The sequence below is a fragment of the Odontesthes bonariensis genome, chromosome 9 (assembly GCF_027942865.1).
Source record: "Odontesthes bonariensis isolate fOdoBon6 chromosome 9, fOdoBon6.hap1, whole genome shotgun sequence".
Classification (NCBI taxonomy): domain Eukaryota; kingdom Metazoa; phylum Chordata; class Actinopteri; order Atheriniformes; family Atherinopsidae; genus Odontesthes; species Odontesthes bonariensis.
In genome coordinates, this window is record NC_134514.1 from 2,686,380 (window position 1) to 2,704,696 (window position 18,317).

An 18,317-nucleotide genomic window follows, 5' to 3' on the forward strand; every position below is an offset into this window, starting at 1 on the left:
GCCGCTACAGACCGTGGTGAAGTTGGTTTGATATTGGTTTGAAAAAAAAGACACCTTATTTCCTTATTGTGAATATCTGTCGAATATCCAATATCAAACCAACTTCACCACGGTCTGTAGCGGCAGCTGCAGCGGACACATTTCCGGAAAGGTCCTGGCTTGATTAAATTCATTCTGGACTCTATATCCGACCACATGAAGACCTCGGGACACTTCGGTTTGGCTTTAGGGACCCTCTACTCACTGCCACGTAAGTGTTATGTTGTTTGGAGCTGTAGAAGAGGTATAAAAATAGCGTTTTGTAGCGCTGACATGATTTGCCCCATTCACGTCCAGGCTAACGACTTTTGGCTAAAAACGGTCAAATCGAAATTCTCAAAACACATCCGAATGACATGATTTTGATGTCAACTCAACGTATGTACTCCCAACATCCCGTAAATTGATCTAAAGTGCATTTCACTCCGGATTATCCCTTTAAGGGAAATCAGCTTCAGGCCGGCTGATTTCGGCTCGGGCAGGAGCGAAATGCATTGTGGTTAAACGCTCTGCATACTGTCTGATCGATCAGTATGGAGTATGGAAGTATGCAGTATGTAGTTTGGAAGTATGCAGTATGCAGTATGCAGTATGTAGTATGCGGTTTCGAACACAGCCGAGGTTTCTGTTGATCGTTAAAATGAACCGGACCAATCATACGAGACATCAGACGCTGGTCCCGCCTCCAAAACCTCAGAAATCAACCTGCACGGAGGGTCGAGGCTGTGCTTCTGCATGCTCCAATCACATGCACACGCCTGGCTATTACGTGCATAGGTTTGCTGAGTAAATGAGCTCCACAGCTCTTTAGAGGATGAACCCTTGAGAATATGAAGGATCCCATAATTTTTCCTCTCTCGGTCCCGGGTTCTGTTTTAGATTTGTGGCCGCTGAACGATTTGGCTGCCGACTCCGCCGTGAAGCCTCAGTGAGAAACTCCACATTTTTCTCTCCTCTGTTCTTGATAAACGGACTCTCGGGTTCGGGTCCGATGGCCAGCGAGCATGTGTGAAACGTCTGGTTTATGACGAGAGTGAATGTGTTTTAGTAGAAACACGCAGAGCAGTTAAACCGTGCTGAGAGGTTTGCTTTATGGAAGAGAAGAAGAGTTCTGAGCTGGAGCTGAATCTCATCCAGCATCCAAACACACACAGATGTACATTTCTTCTGCATCCAACTGGGATTTTTACATGAACGAAAGCATCAAACTCATAATTGGACGTGCAGGGGAACAGCCACCAAACCTCCTGACAAAGATCCAGTTGTCAAAAACATAAGGAACCATAGCTTTGGTCATTCCAGGTGTCACAGATAAAAACACAAGAAGCTTGTTTTCGTTGGTTTCATGAACATGTCCCAGCTGTAAACGCATGTGTGTTTGCATGTTGGAGCAACTAATCGAGCTTTTCAAAGCCCAAGTAATGTCTGGAATAAAACCCTAAATCCTGCAGAGGTGAAGAGGAGGCAGAGTGGGATCAAAGTAGAGAGAAAGGAGGAGGAAGTGCGAGTAACTTCATCCTTTGATCCTAATGGGAAATGTGAGTTCACTGGCAAATAAAGTAGATTCATTTAGAGCCCTGAACCCTTTAGTTCAGTTGAAGTTGAGAGTCTCCTGTCACATATAAACTTTGAATGATGCCTCTGTGATGTTGTATGGCTGAGTTATGAGACCCCCAAAATAGGGCAGTTTTTGGCATTTTTGGCACGTTAAGTGCTTTTCAATCAATTTTCCCATTGAATTTTGCACCTCTGCGAGGCCCAAAATTCCTAACACAGGTCTGATGAAGGCAGTTATGTCATTTTTATCAAGGTCCTGTTTAAAATACAGCTTTTATGGAATTTTCAAAATGCATTTTGGGGGCTCGTTAAGTGCTTTTCAATCGATTTTCCCATTGAATTTTGGGCCTCTGCGAGGCCTGTTTAAAATCCTGTTTAAAATACAGCTTTTATGGCATTTTCAAAATGGCTTCGGTAAGTGCTTTTCAATGCATTTTCCCATTGCATTGTGGTTATTTTCAAACTTCCCCTCTATCAGTTTAAAGGAGAAAAGCAGATCAGATTTATAACATGAAGCTGTTATAACAGGGCAGCCATCTTGGCTCTGCCCTCATAAGCAGTCTTAGAACAGCGCAGGCTAACAAGGCGTTGCCCCGGTAACAGGAGCAGGTGCGGCTCGTCTGTGTCTCTGACATGTACACTCACTATGGCTTCTTAAAATTAGACTATAATTTTGACTGTAGCCTACTGTCTCGAACAAACGGTCACTGTTCGAAAAGTAAAAGTCGTGTCCGAATAATTCTTGAACCGTCAGCGCCCCAAGAGACGGCAGAAGCCAGCGATGTAATTTTCATTCGGCTACTATGTGTGGCTCGTTTAAAATAATTTTTCTACTGAATTTGATGACTTTAGGCCTTTATAATGGAAATGGAGAGGCGACCTCTGGGCTCAGAGGCAATTTGTAAGAAATATGTGTGGCAGAGCTCAATGAGTGTGACTTTGGGTGAAAGAGGACAAAAATGCCTACGTTTTTAAGTATAATTTGTCTAGATGAGAGACATTTGTTCGAGGAATTGTTGCGGTATCGAATTTACACGTAAACTGCCGTTGTGTCAAAGCTGTATAATGTATCAACAAACCATTTGGTTCAGTTAAAGCCTTCGGCACTGGCACCCATAATTAAATCTTCATTTTACTGCGACATGTTTGCAGGAACAACTGATTCAGGCTCCATTTTGATTGGCTGTTTTTAATCTTCATCAAGTCGCACTGAAAGTCCTCCCAGTGGTATCGATTGCCACTAATGCTGCCGTCACAGTTGTGGTGTATGATCTTTCTATCCCACTTATCTCTATAGCTGTTCTTCTTAATGTGGGGAAGCCTTTACTCTTTGTTTTTAAGTCTTTAAGCAGGGAACCCTTTTCTTCCAGAGATGAAGAAATAGTGGTAAATGCACCATTGAAGTGGTCCTCAATGCTCCAGTTGAAGAGCTGGAAGACCAAAAAGAGTAATACATTTGCATCACAAAATCGTTCTCCAGGAAAAAGTCAGACCTCACAATCGCTTGGCGCTATTTTGTCTGTTTCCTGTCTGCTTCTCCTGTTATTTAGTCTTTTGTTTTCTAAGTTTAGTGGTTATTGTTAGGTTTCTGTGTCTTGTTTTCTGTACTTCAGGTTCTTAGTCTTGTCTGTGGTTGGATGATTTTGTTTTGGTTTCTTTGTTCTTTCTTCTTTGTTTGTGTTGGTTTCCTTTAGTTTTCTGTCCTCGGACGCTCGTCTTCTTGTCATTACCCCTGGATGTCCTTGGTTCTATTCCCCTGGTACCGTTCCCACTTGTCTCTAGTCGGTCTCTTTCTCATTAATCCCTCTCAGAACATACGCTCCTCTGTTAATACTTTCACCTCCGATCTCGTCTGTTTCCTGTCTGCTTCTCCTGTTATTTAGTCTTTTGTTTTCTAAGTTTAGTTCTTGGCTAAGCCGAGCTTTTTGTTTCCTTAAATAAACTCTACAGCCAGTCGTCCATCAGCTCCTGTGACCTGCGGCCATGTTGAATGTTTTGCCACATTCTCCACATTCATCTCGGCCCGTTCCTTATCTTGTTTATCCTTTGTTACCGTGGCTATCACCGTCTTTGTGGAAGTTTGGAGTTGTGCTTCCTCTCTTCGCCTTGTTATCCATTTATTTCTCAGTGTTTGCGGTCGGGGTTCATACTTCTGTGTCTTGTTATTCCAGCTGTTAGTCTTACGGGAACATTTGTTACCTCCACCTCACTCAGACCTCCTTTTCCTGACTTATTTCACACAGTGAGACCAGGTGATACCCAGAGGTGGGTAGAACAGCCAAAAATTGTACTCAAGTAAAAGTACTGTTACTTCAGAATCGAGTAAAAGTAAAAAGTAGTCATCCAAATAATTACTTGAGTAAGAGTAAAAAAGTGCTTGGAGAAAAAAACTACTCAAGTACTGAGTAACTGTTGAGTAACGTCTGATTTATTTGTTAACACAAGCATTCAATCAGACAGACAAAAATACTAAATAATCATCTTTAGGCAAATTAGAGTTCATCCAATTGATAAAATAAATTTAAATTAATGAATTAATTACAAAATATCTTAAATTAAAATAATCCAGGTAAATGCAAGAACTCCAATAAAAAATAAAAGAGACTTAGGAAATGTTTAAAACATATGTAACCCATATGTAACCTAAAAAACAAACATTCACCTATCCATGGGGGAAAAACGAGTTTAGGAAACTTAGCGCTACATGTTTCCTCAAGTTAGATGTTGAGTTTCTGCTGAAATGTGCGTTTGTTTTGGTTGCCACAGAAGACACATAATGTAGCTGCTGTTTCTCACTCTTTGTAAGGTAAACATGCTTTCAGTATGAGGCCTCGTCTGCGTCTTCATTTCCCACCGTTGGTTCTGACATTTTTCATCTGTTTCTTTCTTTGTTTGCTACGACTGCTAATGCTAAAGCTAACCCGTCCCGCCGCTGAGATCGAGTACGATCACGTGACCAGACTGCACGGCTGCGTCTGATTGGTGGAACACAGTCAGGTGGTAGAGCCTTTGGTGGAAGTCTCTCTCTCTGTCAGAATAAAACATTAAAATGAGGCGTACGCGGGGGGGGGTAAAAATAATGATTTTTAGATGATGGATGGAGGTTGCTCTGTAATTCAAATGCACTCTAAATAAAGTTAGGACCAGTATTCATTTCTATAAATGTTCTCAACAAACCAACGACTACAAGCTCGCCGGTTAAAGGTGGCGACAGAAACCTTTAAAAAACAGACCACATGAATGATAAATATAGAGGTTCCCCAGGGGAGAGGAGGGGGGGTGGGGGCACTTTAGTTTTCTAAAATTCACTCTTTTGGACCCCCGTATGTGACGGAAAACTGACCTCTGGATGTCAGACACTGAGATGCTGAAGAGCAGCCAATAGTTAGCCAATAATCCAATCCTTTCAGTGCCATGTGACCCCACTGAGTGAAGCTGGTCAGAGGAGACTCTGAGAATCATTTCTCTGGACTTATTTCTGTTGAATAAAAGGTTCAAACTAAACAGAAGTTACAGATTTAAGTTTTTGTTGCATTTTAGATCACTTCCCAACTTTTCTGTGAATGAGGTTTATTTGTAAATTAAGTTTATCATCAAACATGTTGATGTTCTATCATCACGGCTTTAGAACCGTGTGAAGTTAGAGAACATTACCTTTGTCATTTTTAAAAGACAAATAAAGCTGTTTGCCATCTGGCTTCTGCAGATTGTGCAGCAGAAGTAACACATCTTAGGCGAAAAGGAAGGGGCCAAGGATGAGCCCCTGAGGCACTCCACGAACCAGAGGCAACCATTAGTGACATTAAAACTATAATATAGGTTCAAACTAGCTTGAGTTTTTATTAATAATTTACTTTTTAGATGATGGATGGAGGTTGCTCTTTAATTCAAATGCACTAAATAAAGTTAGGACCAGTATTCATTTCTTTGAGATGTTGAAGAGCAGCCGATAGTTGGCCAATAATCTGATCCGATCCAATTCTTAGTCCGATTAAGTTGTCTACATGCACTTAATAACTCAGTCTGATTGTAATTTAGCCAATAATCCGATCCTTTCAGTGCCATGTGACCCCACTGAGTGAATAAGGAGCTTCTAAGGAGTCAGAGTCGGGCTGTAACGCTCAGAAGATGCCATGTGTGATGTGTCAGCGCAGTTCGGCAGTAATGTAACCAGCAGAAGAGACGCTGCATTCTTTCCGCTGTGAGGCTCTGGGTCAGACTTGGAGGGAAATGTGCTAAGGTTGCAGGTTTGTGAACTCCGTGTCGCCCCGCTGGGAACACGAGATGAGAGTCTATGTTTGGTTTGTTTTTCCTGCGCACGGAGAGAAACGAACTCCAGGAATGCAGCCGCTCTGCCATCTGAAATCAGAAGAAGAAGAAGAGCTTCGGAGGATTCTTCCTCTCCCTGTAATGTATCATGCAACGGGCTGCTGTTAGAGAGACGTTTACAGTGGTGGACGTGATCCGGAGGGGGAGCCGAAACAGATGCTGAGGTCATTTATTCTGCTAAACTCCACTTGGATGGAGGCGCAGCTTGTGATGCTGTGAATTGATGAGCTGTAGCGGGACGGAGGAGAGCGCTGGAGGCTTCTCTGAAGCCAAGATTTAACGGTCTTCCAGGGCACATGGTGGAGCTGCACAGCAGCTCACTGGCTTCATGTCAGAGCCTGTATGGCCCGGATTATTGGACGTCTTCCTTTACCTGAGAGCCTAACCCAGAGGCGGTCCTGGCTGGAGTTATGCCCTGGGCGAACCATCCCTTGCCCCCCACTTCCCCCCCAAAAAAAGACTTACCCCGCCACCAACACAACAACATGTTATATTATTTGTATTATTTTATTATATATAATCTTAAATACAAAAAGGTACAAAAATATACCACATGTAGCTCACAAAATGCCATGTCAATGTATATTTGAAGTTATTTAAGCTATTTAATTTAGCATATAGCTAAAAATAATCCACAGTCAGGCCTTCTTGTTGTGTTGCAAACACAAACCGGACCAGGTTGCCTTTGGGTGAAATTAGCTGCATGACATGATGCCTCAATTCTAATTCTAGTTCAGCAAAACTAAAAATCAAATACAGTCGTGGCTAATAGCAACATGTTAGCAAGAGGCTAACAGATAGCCTATAGCCTACGCCACTGATAGAAATCTGCATCCCTTTATCTTCTGCCCGTTTCTCCTCTTCTTCTCTTCTTCTCTTTCTAAACTGGGCACCTGATGGCTTCTTTGGTCTTTCACCATGATGATGATCCATGATGACTCCACATTATTACCTTTGCTTTTCCCATTAACGCCGTCCGCTCACCCGCCAATCAACCGGAGTCACGTGATGTAAACACATTCACGTAGATGGCTGCACAGATTTTTATTTTTTACATTTTTCACATAACCCAGTTAATTACATGAAGGTATATGGGTCTATGTTCATTTTAGGAATGAAATACAGTTTATTTGGACTGGCAGCAGTTTGTGTTGTGGTCTGTGGATCAGTCTACCCCAAAGTGATGAAGTGAAGCTCAGAGCGGGTCCCAGGACCTAAAAAGTGAAGTCCTGTTTGCTGCTGTTTGGATCCAGTCGACATTAAAACCACTTTGGTTGGATGTTCTGCTTCATCTTCCTCCTCCTGCTACAAAAGTACAGGAAGTTTCCTTCTTCACGACCAAGAATGATTCATTCGATCTGTTCCTAAACCTGGTAAAAAGTTGTTTGGAGTCCAAAATCCCTTTTTTTATCTCATCTGACTTCAGAGCTTATGACTGACTATCATAGACCCTGTTTGGACTTACATGTGTTGGTTATTTACATGTTTTATGGTAATTTTTATGTTTGAATCCTCATATTTGGGTTTATTCCGAACAATATGTGCATGTAATTATCACACAAACACACTTATGAGCTTATTTTCTGCCACGGCTTTGAGAAAATATACCAAAAACAAACATGTAAAATCCTGCAGCTGGATCGGGAGCCGTGTGCTCCGACTTCTGGTTGCAATGTGAATAATTTCCCCCGCAGAGATGAGTGAGATTCAGCCAAAACAAAGCAGGACATCTGCTTTCTGAACATCTCTGATGGGTTTAACACAGCCACAGCGGAAGTTTTAGGATGTTTTCTGGGATTTTTGGACGGAACGTGCAGGTTAGAGCGCCGTGATGTCACACAGCCTGTGAAATATCCACATGTTTTAACTGCTTTCAGGCCCAAACGTTTCCCTCTCCGTGCACAGTTCTTACATCATAACGTAGATATTCGTGCGTTCTTTAACTCAGCGGGCAGTCTTTGGGACATCCGGGACAGTTTTCCCTGAAATCTCCTCACAGTGCAGAGTTCGCCCACTAAGAATCAAGCTTCCGTTAGAACTGAGCGGTCTCTGTCTCTCTAACCTGCCGTGAAATACACATTTAGACACTTTTGTTGCGTCTCCTGGCCAAAGTTAAACTGTTTGGGGTTTTTTTCTAACTTTTTATTTTCCATTAACCATTTTATACAAACATATATGCAATTCACTCTTTGCTCCGTTTCACATTTTTACATCTTATTACTATCATATTTACACAGACCATTTTAAACATTTTAACCTATCGTAAATACCGGCTGTCTATTCCGACTAACACAAGTCCTCGATTTAGGCAAGTAAACAAGAATATATTTCTCACAAATATCCATTAACCTCACTCAGAGATTATGGTTATCTTTAACAACATCTATGACCATGTAAATCCGTGTTAATTATGGTGTAAGGAACAACAGTGAACATCGGAAAACTAAAAACTAAGATACACAACACCAACTAAACTAAAAAACTAAAAAAATATACATAATGCATTGTGGGTAAACGCTCTGCATACTGTCTGATCGATCAGTATGTAGTCTGCGGTTTCGAACGCAGCCTTGGTTCAGGGTTTCAGGACTGAACCCAGACATGATGATGATCCACTGAGTGATGGAGGGATCCACTCTTCACTTTCAGTCTTTTCGGTCACGCCAGCTTAAATTTGACGGACTTCGCTCCTCACGCAGACTGAAAAGTGTTGGAAGATGAAGCCGATCTGCGGCCGACACAAAGTGGAAAAGTCCTCTGGCCCCAGAAACCACTTTTCACATGCAAACCGAGCTTTGAGAGAAAGTGGAGGAGGTTAAGGGGGCTCTGAGCGGTGGCTGCAGCCCGCCGTCGGGTGGCTTCTGATTGGTGCAGATGAGTTCAGACTCTCATGCAGCTGTAATTATCTGCAGTTTATTGGAATATGGAGGCACAGCTGACCACAAAGAGTTTGGAGGATTTAATGTTACATTAAAGGCGAGCAGAGTATGTGGCTGAGGTGAGGCTTCGGCTGTTTTTTAAAAGGTGGGAATCTGTCCAAGCAAAGGTTTGAGGAATGCACATTTCTCATGTCGGCCATATTGCTTTGCATTCTTCGTGTTTTTCCCTCCACTTGGTTTGTGTGAGATGACAGATTACGGCTTCATTTCTGCAGGTCTGTGGAGTTTTTATGGAAGTTTTTCTGTGCCATCAGAGTTTGAATACGAATTTCTAATATTGAATTTTGACAGCATCAATATCATATCAGACTATGAATTTGAATAACCAACAGTGTAAAAAAAAAAATCAATTTCTAAAAACAAAAATCAGTGTAAAAAAATTCAACATCTAAAAATTCAGTGGAAAAAGAACCAGACTCAACATCCGGGTAAACAGGGAGAAGCAATCGATCCCTGTCTCAATTCATCCAACGGCAGCCAATCAAGTCCCGCTCCATTGGACAGATCAGCCGTGTCCACCAACAGGTGATGCTGCTTCGGTGAGTGAGTTTACTTTATTTGCCATTTGTGTTCGTAAAATTGAGTAATAGATATTACTCAATATCTATTGAGCTGATCTGTCCAATGGAGCGGGACTTGATTGGCTGCCGTTGGATGAATTGAGACAGGGATCAAGACTGGGTATCTGGGAACTTTTTGAGTCGAAGTGGATTAGTTAAAGTTTAGTTTTTTACTATTTCCTCCCACCTTTTAACGCTAAAACGTCAAAGGAGACCCAGCTGGACTTACAATGTGGCGTTTCTGTGGGAGAACTTGACTTTGCTGATGACGTGTGTGTTTCTGTGGGAGAACTTTACTTTGCTGATGAGATGTGTGTTTCTGTGGGAGAACTTTACTTTGCTGATGAGATGTGTGTTTCTGTGGGAGAACTTGACTTTGCTGATGACGTGTGTGTTTCTGTGGGGAACTAAATGAAAGATAAACCCTTTACACAATGCGTGATGTGAATGTTATGTGAATGTTACACTTTAAAAGGAAGTGTTGATGCTCAGGAGCTGGTTTCTGGTTCTTATGAATCGTGTTAAACTGGATCAGAATCTAACCGAAGTGCATCAGTTTAACTTTAGCTGTTAGATGAACCGAACTGAGTTCGAGATCAAACTGAATTCATCTTCTGGAGCCTCAGGAACCATCTGCTGACCGATGGATCCGTGGATTTTCTGCATTCTGTGGGGTTTTTGGGTCATGAATGAGCGGTTAGCGGGGAGTCTTCCCGGGTGTTTGAGCTGCAGGATGAGCCCTGCTGAACACATCAGCGGTCGTCTGTGGAAGATATCACCGACTCTGAATTGCTCAGCTCCTTCCTGTGATTAACATCTATCTGGAGAACAGAGCCCGGTCTCCTCTGCATCCCCATGGTTACCCTGACCTCCTTCCCCCCCCCCCCGTCCTCCATCCTTCATCTCTCCTGTGAGCTTCTCTTCCTTCCAGCCTCGTCACTGCTGTCCAAGATTCTTTGGCTTCATGTTGTGATGGATGTTTGTCAGAGGATTCAGCAGCTGAGGAGTCTACGCTGTCCTCCATCATCTTCTTTCACCACCTCCAGCTTCCCCCTTCACCTCTCCTGCCCCCTCTTTGTCCTCTTCTCTTCCTCCCTTTGCTTTATGCTAACGTTGCGTCTCTTTTCTCTCTTCTTTATGGTGAATGTTACTGTTCCAGCATCATTTTAACTTTCTCCAAGCCTCTTAAGGCGAGACACTACAGGTGAAATAAAGGAAATCAAAATCTACTGTCCATAGCCTAAAAAGCATCCATATTTTTTTATTATAATGTCACATAAATCAGGCCAGGAATGATTTATCAACAAATCCTTCTATAAATATCTTCAGAATACTGCTAAGTGTATAACTGGAAAGTTTGGTGTTAGTAGGTGCTCCATAAGCTGAGATATTGATACTGGAAAAACACAAAAAAATGATTTTGAGAAAACGGCATTTAAGGCGAGACACAACAAGTGAATAGGGTAATATTTTAAAATAATAGATATCATCATGAAACTTCCTCAGTTGATTATTTATACAAGTTTGAAAAAAAATGTATTACAAGGGATTTCAGGATATCTGCTTTCATTTCCTAGGAAATCAAAATATACTGTCCATAGCCTAAAAAAAACACATCGATTTTCGCCAATTTTGTTTATTATAATGTCACATAAATCAGGCCAGGAATGATTTATCAACAAATCCTTCTATAAATATCTTCAGAATACTGCTAAGTGTATAACTGGAAAGTTTGGTGTTAGTAGGTGCTCCATAGGCTGAGATATTGATACTGGAAAAACACAAAAAACTGATTTTGAGAAAACGGCATTCAAGACGACACTACAGGTGAATAGGGTAATATTTTAAAATAATAGATATCACCATGAAACTTCCTCAGTTGATTACTTCTACAAGTATGAAAAAAATGTATCACAAGTTTTAGAAATGTGTATGTTTAATTTTGCAAATTAGGCATTATCTCATTAAATATGCGCACATTTGCATATATTTCCGGAAGCTAGATCTGAACATGTGATAAAGCCAGGTGCAAAATTCTTTTCTCATTTTGTTTACACACAAAATGAAAAGAAAATTACAGAGGGATTTCAGGATATCTGCTTTCATTTCCTAGGAAATCAAAATCTACTGTCCATAGCCTAAAAAACATTGATTTTTCGCCATATTTTTTTATTATAATGTCACATAAATCAGGCCAGGAATGATTTATCAACAAATCCTTCTGTAAATTTCTTCAGAATACTGCTAAGTGTATAACTGGAAAGTTTGGTGTTAGTAGGTGCTCCATAGGCTGAGATATTGATACTGGGAAAATACAAAAAACTGATTTTGAGAAAACAGCATTTAAATTTATCTCCATCTTCTTCTAATAATCTTGTGCTGAATGTTGTTAAAGCTGCAAACAGCTGTGCGGCCTTCCCTTCATAATCTCCTCCATCTGTCTCTTCCTTCCTCCCATCCCTCTATCCTTTCTGCACCTCTTCCTCCGATGAATGTTGGAGCTGAGGACCTCCCGCCGCTCCATCATCGCCCTGCATGTCCTCCACTCCACTTTCTGCCTTTGTTCCCCATCTCTCCTGATTAAATTTCACTCGACAGCCGGACTCCTTCCCACCTCCAGCCATCAGCCCTCCTCCATAGTTGTAGTTTCCCTTCCTGAGCCGGTAACATAACATATTTTCCAGGATAATTCCGGTTTCTAACCATATCTCCCCCTCTGTCTCCCCCCACAGTTCGGTGGCTGTACTGAGGGAGTGCATGAAAAACGAAAGTCTGGTTCGTTTCTTCCAGGAGAGACAGACCACCCTGAGCCACTCTTTGCCTCTGGAGACGTACCTGCTCAAACCGGTGCAGAGGATCCTCAAATACCACCTTCTGCTGCAGGTGAGACTCTACAAATACCATCTAGTACCTCAAATACTATGTATACTAATACATATACCATCTTCTAAGTACCTCTGTTTGTTAAAGATACAACTCAAACACCTCCAAGGCTGAACGTAGGAGCCCAAATACTGCATTCAACTGGAAATAGAGGCTGTGTTCGAAACCACATACTACATACTACATACTACATACTACATACTACATACTGCATACTACATACTGCATACTACATACTGCATACTGCATACTACATACTGCATACTACATACTACATACTACCATACTACATACTTCATACTGCATACTACATACTACATACTGCATACTGCATACTGCATACTACATACTACATACTACATACTGCATACTGCATACTACATACTACATACTATATACTGCATACTACATACTATATACTACATACTACATACTGCATACTACATACTGCATACTGCATACTGCATACTACATACTACATACTACCATACTACATACTTCATACTGCATACTACATACTGCATACTACATACTACATACTACATACTGCATACTGCATACTACATACTACATACTATATACTGCATACTACATACTATATACTACATACTACATACTGCATACTACATACTGCATACTGCATACTACATACTACATATACTATATACTGCATACTATATACTACATACTGCATACTGCATACTACATACTACATACTACATACTACAAACTACATACTACATACTGCATACTACATACTACATGCTGCATACTGCATACTACATACTACATACTGCATACTACATACTACATACTACAAACTACAAACTACATACTACATACTACATACTGCATACTACATACTGCATACTACATACTACAAACTACATACTACATACTACAAACTACATACTACATACTGCATACTACATACTGCATACTACATACTACATACTGCATACTACATACTACATACTGCATACTACATACTACATACTGCATACTGCATACTACATACTACATACTACAAACTACATACTACATACTGCATACTGCATACTACATACTACATACTACATACTACATACTACATACTACAAACTACATACTACATACTGCATACTACATACTACATGCTGCATACTACATACTACATGCTGCATACTATATACTTGCATACTACATACTTGCATACTACATACTTGCATACTACATACTTGCATACTACATACTTGCATACTACATACTACATACTGCATACTGCATACTGCATACTTGCATACTACATACTTGCATACTACATACTTGCATACTACATACTTACATACTACATACTGCATACTGCATACTTGCATACTACATACTTGCATACTACATACTGCATACTTGCATACTACATACTTGCATACTACATACTACATACTACATACTTGCATACTACATACTTGCATACTACATACTACATACTGCATACTTGCATACTACATACTTGCATACTACATACTACATACTGCATACTGCATACTTGCATACTACATACTTGCATACTACATACTACATACTGCATACTTGCATACTACATACCACATACTACATACTGCATACTCATCGATCAGACAGTATGCAGAACGTTTACCCACAATGCATTTCGCTCCTGCCCAAGCCGAAATCAGCCGGCCTGAAGCTGATTTCTCTTAAGCTCTAAACTCTGTAAACTTTAGCAACATTTGAAACATTTTCAGGCGAAAAAGTAGTTGTTTAGATCCGTTTAGATACTAGATTCTCCTAAATGTTGGGTATGCATCATGAGGTTACTACTCATACTCAAACTACCCAAGATGCAACGTAACGTGACGTCGCCGATCGTCATTTCCTGTCAAAACGGCAGTTTCAAGCTAGCTACAACGAGGGTAGGTTCACTTCCTGTTTTCAAAACAAAAGCACCAATTGCATCGTAATGGCTTTCCCTATGATAAAAGGCAACGGGTATTTTATTTTGTGAAAATAACCGGAAGTGCGTTGCTCACTGCGGCTAGCTTTAGTAGCGCCGAATTCGTGGGAACAAAATTGTAAACAGCCGGTATTTTGTCAGGTTTTCAACACGTTGGGGATCTAAACGACTACTTTCTCACCTGAAAATGTTTCAAATGTTGCTAAAGTTCAGGCCGGCTGATTTCGGCTCGGGCAGGAGCGAAATGCATTCTGGGTAAACGCTCTGCATACTGTATGATCGATCAGTATGTAGTATATAGTATGTGGTTTGGAACACAGAGCCTCAGATACAACCTGCTCCTCTGGTTAATATTACTCAACACCACATGTATGGAATAAAAACCAGCCGGTACACCTGAAAGCATGAAAGAAATTACTTCAAATACTAATTAATGCTTCACTTTTAATGTTATACTGAAATAATAACAAGTAACAGTTGTAGTATATCAGGCTGTATGTGAGTACACCAAACTGTTGGATCTCAAATACTGCGCCTAAATACCTTACAAATACTACATCTGAAGTACTCCAATTACTGAATACCTACTTAATGAGTTATCATTGCAACCAAAACACCATTTAACCAGCAGCAACCCCTAGATTATATAAATAAGACCTCGGATACGTGCTGTCTGCTTCAGGAAGCCGATTGGTCCTCTTACAGCTCTGGTCTCCAGGCAACGGATCTGTTTCCTGCCAGTAAACAGAGCGTTTGGCTGACAGCGTGCAGCAGTAAAACGTTTCCTCCTCTTTAACTGCGTCCCACATGTGCCCTCATCCACGTCGGATGTCGGCTTTGACTCTCATCAGGACCAATAAAAGCAGAACCCAGGATCTGTTTATCATCGGGGGGGTGTTACCTCTGAAGCTCCATGGGGAGACGTTACAGACAAAAGAACCAAAGATGCAACTCAGAGATGTCTACATACTACATACTATATACTACATACTGCATACTTGCATACTACATACTACGTACTACATATTTGCATCAGGGCTCCAGAGTGCGACCAATTTGGTCGCACATGCGACCTATTTTCTCAATGGTGCGCCTAAAAAAAATCTCAGGTTGCACAGGTGCAACCACCCGTTCGAGGGAAGAAAAAAAAAAGTCTACGCGACTCTGAAAGTCTCCCTGTGGTTCAACAACAGACACACGTTAGACCCATATCGTGGTCTAAACCAATCAGAGATAGTGAAGGGCGGGACCCCCCTCTGATTGGCCCGTGTACGCGTGTGTAACACGAGCGTCCTGTAGTCAGACAGAGAGGTGATGAACCTCGGCTCGTCAGTTAAACAGTGGATGTAGCCGCGGGTGATGAGATGAAAAGAAGGATTGACAACTTTTTGGTTAATTTAAGGCCTGATACGTCCGAAAATAACCACAACCAATGCTCTGACACGGAGCCATCAACCTCCCACGTTATGTCAAGCCCAGGTCCAGAGCTAGCATCAGATAATGAGCTAGCATCCAGAGCTAGCATCAGATAATGAGCTAGCATCCAGAGCTAGCATCAGATAATGAGCCACATAACGATCGACTCCGAGCCAGAACCAACTGAAATTAAAAGGGGTAAAGTGTATACATTTCTAAGAGAGTGGCTTGACCAGTTTACCTGGCTAAGATGCAGTAAAGCCAATAATATAATGCACTGCATTTATTGTAAAGTGTGGCAATAGTGCATTTGTGACTGGTTCTAATACATTTCGAATTGAAACGCTGAAAAAGTACAACGCATCTATGAAACACATTAGCTGCTCAGTGTCTCCTCTCCTGATCGTTCATGAATGTGTCAGTGTGTACGGCCGTATCTTGAGGAGAGGAAGACCGGTGAATATACTGATATATATATTTAACCCAACTACAGGAGTTGGCCATCCGAGGGGCATGTGACTGCAATGGAGCATAGTCCATAAGACATTGAGCCATGAGATGTTCAGTTTGAAGCCCTTAAAACACTTGCAATTTTAATTTAGATTTTCTTTTTATTTAATTTATCTTGAGATGTTTTAAGTTTAAATTTCAGGCCAGTGAAGCACTTTAAGCACCAACACTTTTTCAGTAAGTTTCAGTAAGTAGTTAGTAAGTTAAGTTCAGTAAGTTTGTAGAATTGTGCTTCAAATAAAGAACTTTATTTTGACCAGATTGCTATTTAATAGACATATATGGACAGCGATTTTAAAATAAATAAATAAAGTGAACCTGTAAAACTGCAGTGTTAAATGCAATGCGTTTGAAAATTTGGGTGCACCTAACTTTTGTGCTTTCTTAGGCGCACCAGTGCAACCAGTGCAAAAAGTTAGTCTGGAGCCCTGTGCATACTACATATTTGCATACTACATACTTGCATACTACATACTGCATTCTTGCATACTTGCATACTACATACTACATACTACATATTTGCATACTACATACTTGCATACTACATACTGCATTCTTGCATACTTGCATACTACATACTACATACTACATACTACATATTTGCATACTACATACTTGCATACTACATACTGCATACTTGCATACTACATATTTGCATACTACATACTTGCATACTACATACTGCATACTTGCATACTACATATCTGCATACTACATACTTGCATACTACATACTATATACTTGCATACTATATACTTGCATACTACATACTTGCATACTACATACTACATACTTGCATATTACATACTACATATTTGCATACTACATACTTGCATACTACATGCTACATACTTGCATACGACATACTTGCATACTACATACTATATACTTGCATACTATATACTTGCATACTACATACTTGCATACGACATACTTGCATACTACATACTACATACTATATACTTGCATACCACATACTTGCATAATACATACTATATACTTGCATACAACATACTTGCATACTACATACTACATACTACATACTTGCATACTTGCATACTTGCATACTACATACTTGCATACTACGTACTATGTACTTGCATATTACATACTATATACTTGCATACTACATACTGCATGATGGAGGGATGAGCAGCTGATCAGAAGATTTGATCAGAAAGACCACCCCAGAGTTGGGGGACTGCTCTTTGGAGCTCTGTGGCTGTGACACATAGGTTGTGTGGAGGTTAGTTAAATCCACAGGTGATGTTTCTGTCTTTTTCTCAACTTGTTTTTGACCTCTGCAGCTGCTCCTCTCAACAGACTCCATTTATTCCCGTTGTTGCTCCTTCCAAAGGCCGGTTGTTGTTTTTTTGGTCGTTCTCCAGAAAACCTCCCAAACAAACAGTTTTATTTAGAGCATTTCAGTTTAATCAGGTCCAGAAGTGGCTGACGGTGTCCTAAACGAGGCTCATGAGCTCTCTTACATGTCACCAGAACAGAGCTGGAGCTTTATGAACTTAATGCTAAGCAGCAGTTTATGCTAAGCGTGAAATATCACAGAAAAGCACGAAGGGAAATGAGCAATGAACTGTTCCCAAAGTGCTGCCTTGTAAACATCAGTTAACTGAAGCAGAAAATGTCAAACCGTCTGAGTTTGGTTCAGTGAACTCCAGAAAATCTTTAATTTTCTCAGTTATTCGTGTGAACACGAACTAAAAGCAGCTGTCAGAGATCCGTTGAAGGAAAACAGAAAACAGATTTTAATTCCAGCCTTCATTGTGCTGCACTTTGTGTTTTTTAACTGTTATGTGGTTAAAAAAAACAGAACTTTATGGGAAATAAAGTTTCTGTCGTCTTCAGACGTGTTCAGGAACAGTTACCGGTTGCTATGGGGATTTCCACCTTTTTCAGGGTCAGGGGGCTAAAAATAGACCTTCAAACGGACAGGAACGGACAGACGTATCTTTAATAATCTGCTGTTTTTATGGCAGCTTAAAGAGACGCATCATTTCTAACTTTATGGGAAATAAAGTTTCTCTAGTCTTCAGACGTGTTCGGGCGGGTGAAATGCATGCTGGGAAATCAGCAGAAGTTGGATTCTTTAATCAGAAAAGAGTTCAAACACATTTC

General features: G+C 40.7%; 1 protein-coding gene across 1 annotated transcript in view; it reads left to right on the forward strand.

Annotated features, from left to right (window-relative positions):
* The window catches only part of plekhg2 (pleckstrin homology domain containing, family G (with RhoGef domain) member 2), a 161,045-nt gene that overhangs the window by 105,660 nt on the left and 37,068 nt on the right, over positions 1–18,317 (forward strand). The window contains exon 7 of the mRNA XM_075474552.1: positions 12,157–12,307. Coding sequence (XP_075330667.1) covers positions 12,157–12,307 — 151 coding nt within the window. The remainder of the gene's footprint in view (positions 1–12,156; positions 12,308–18,317) is intronic.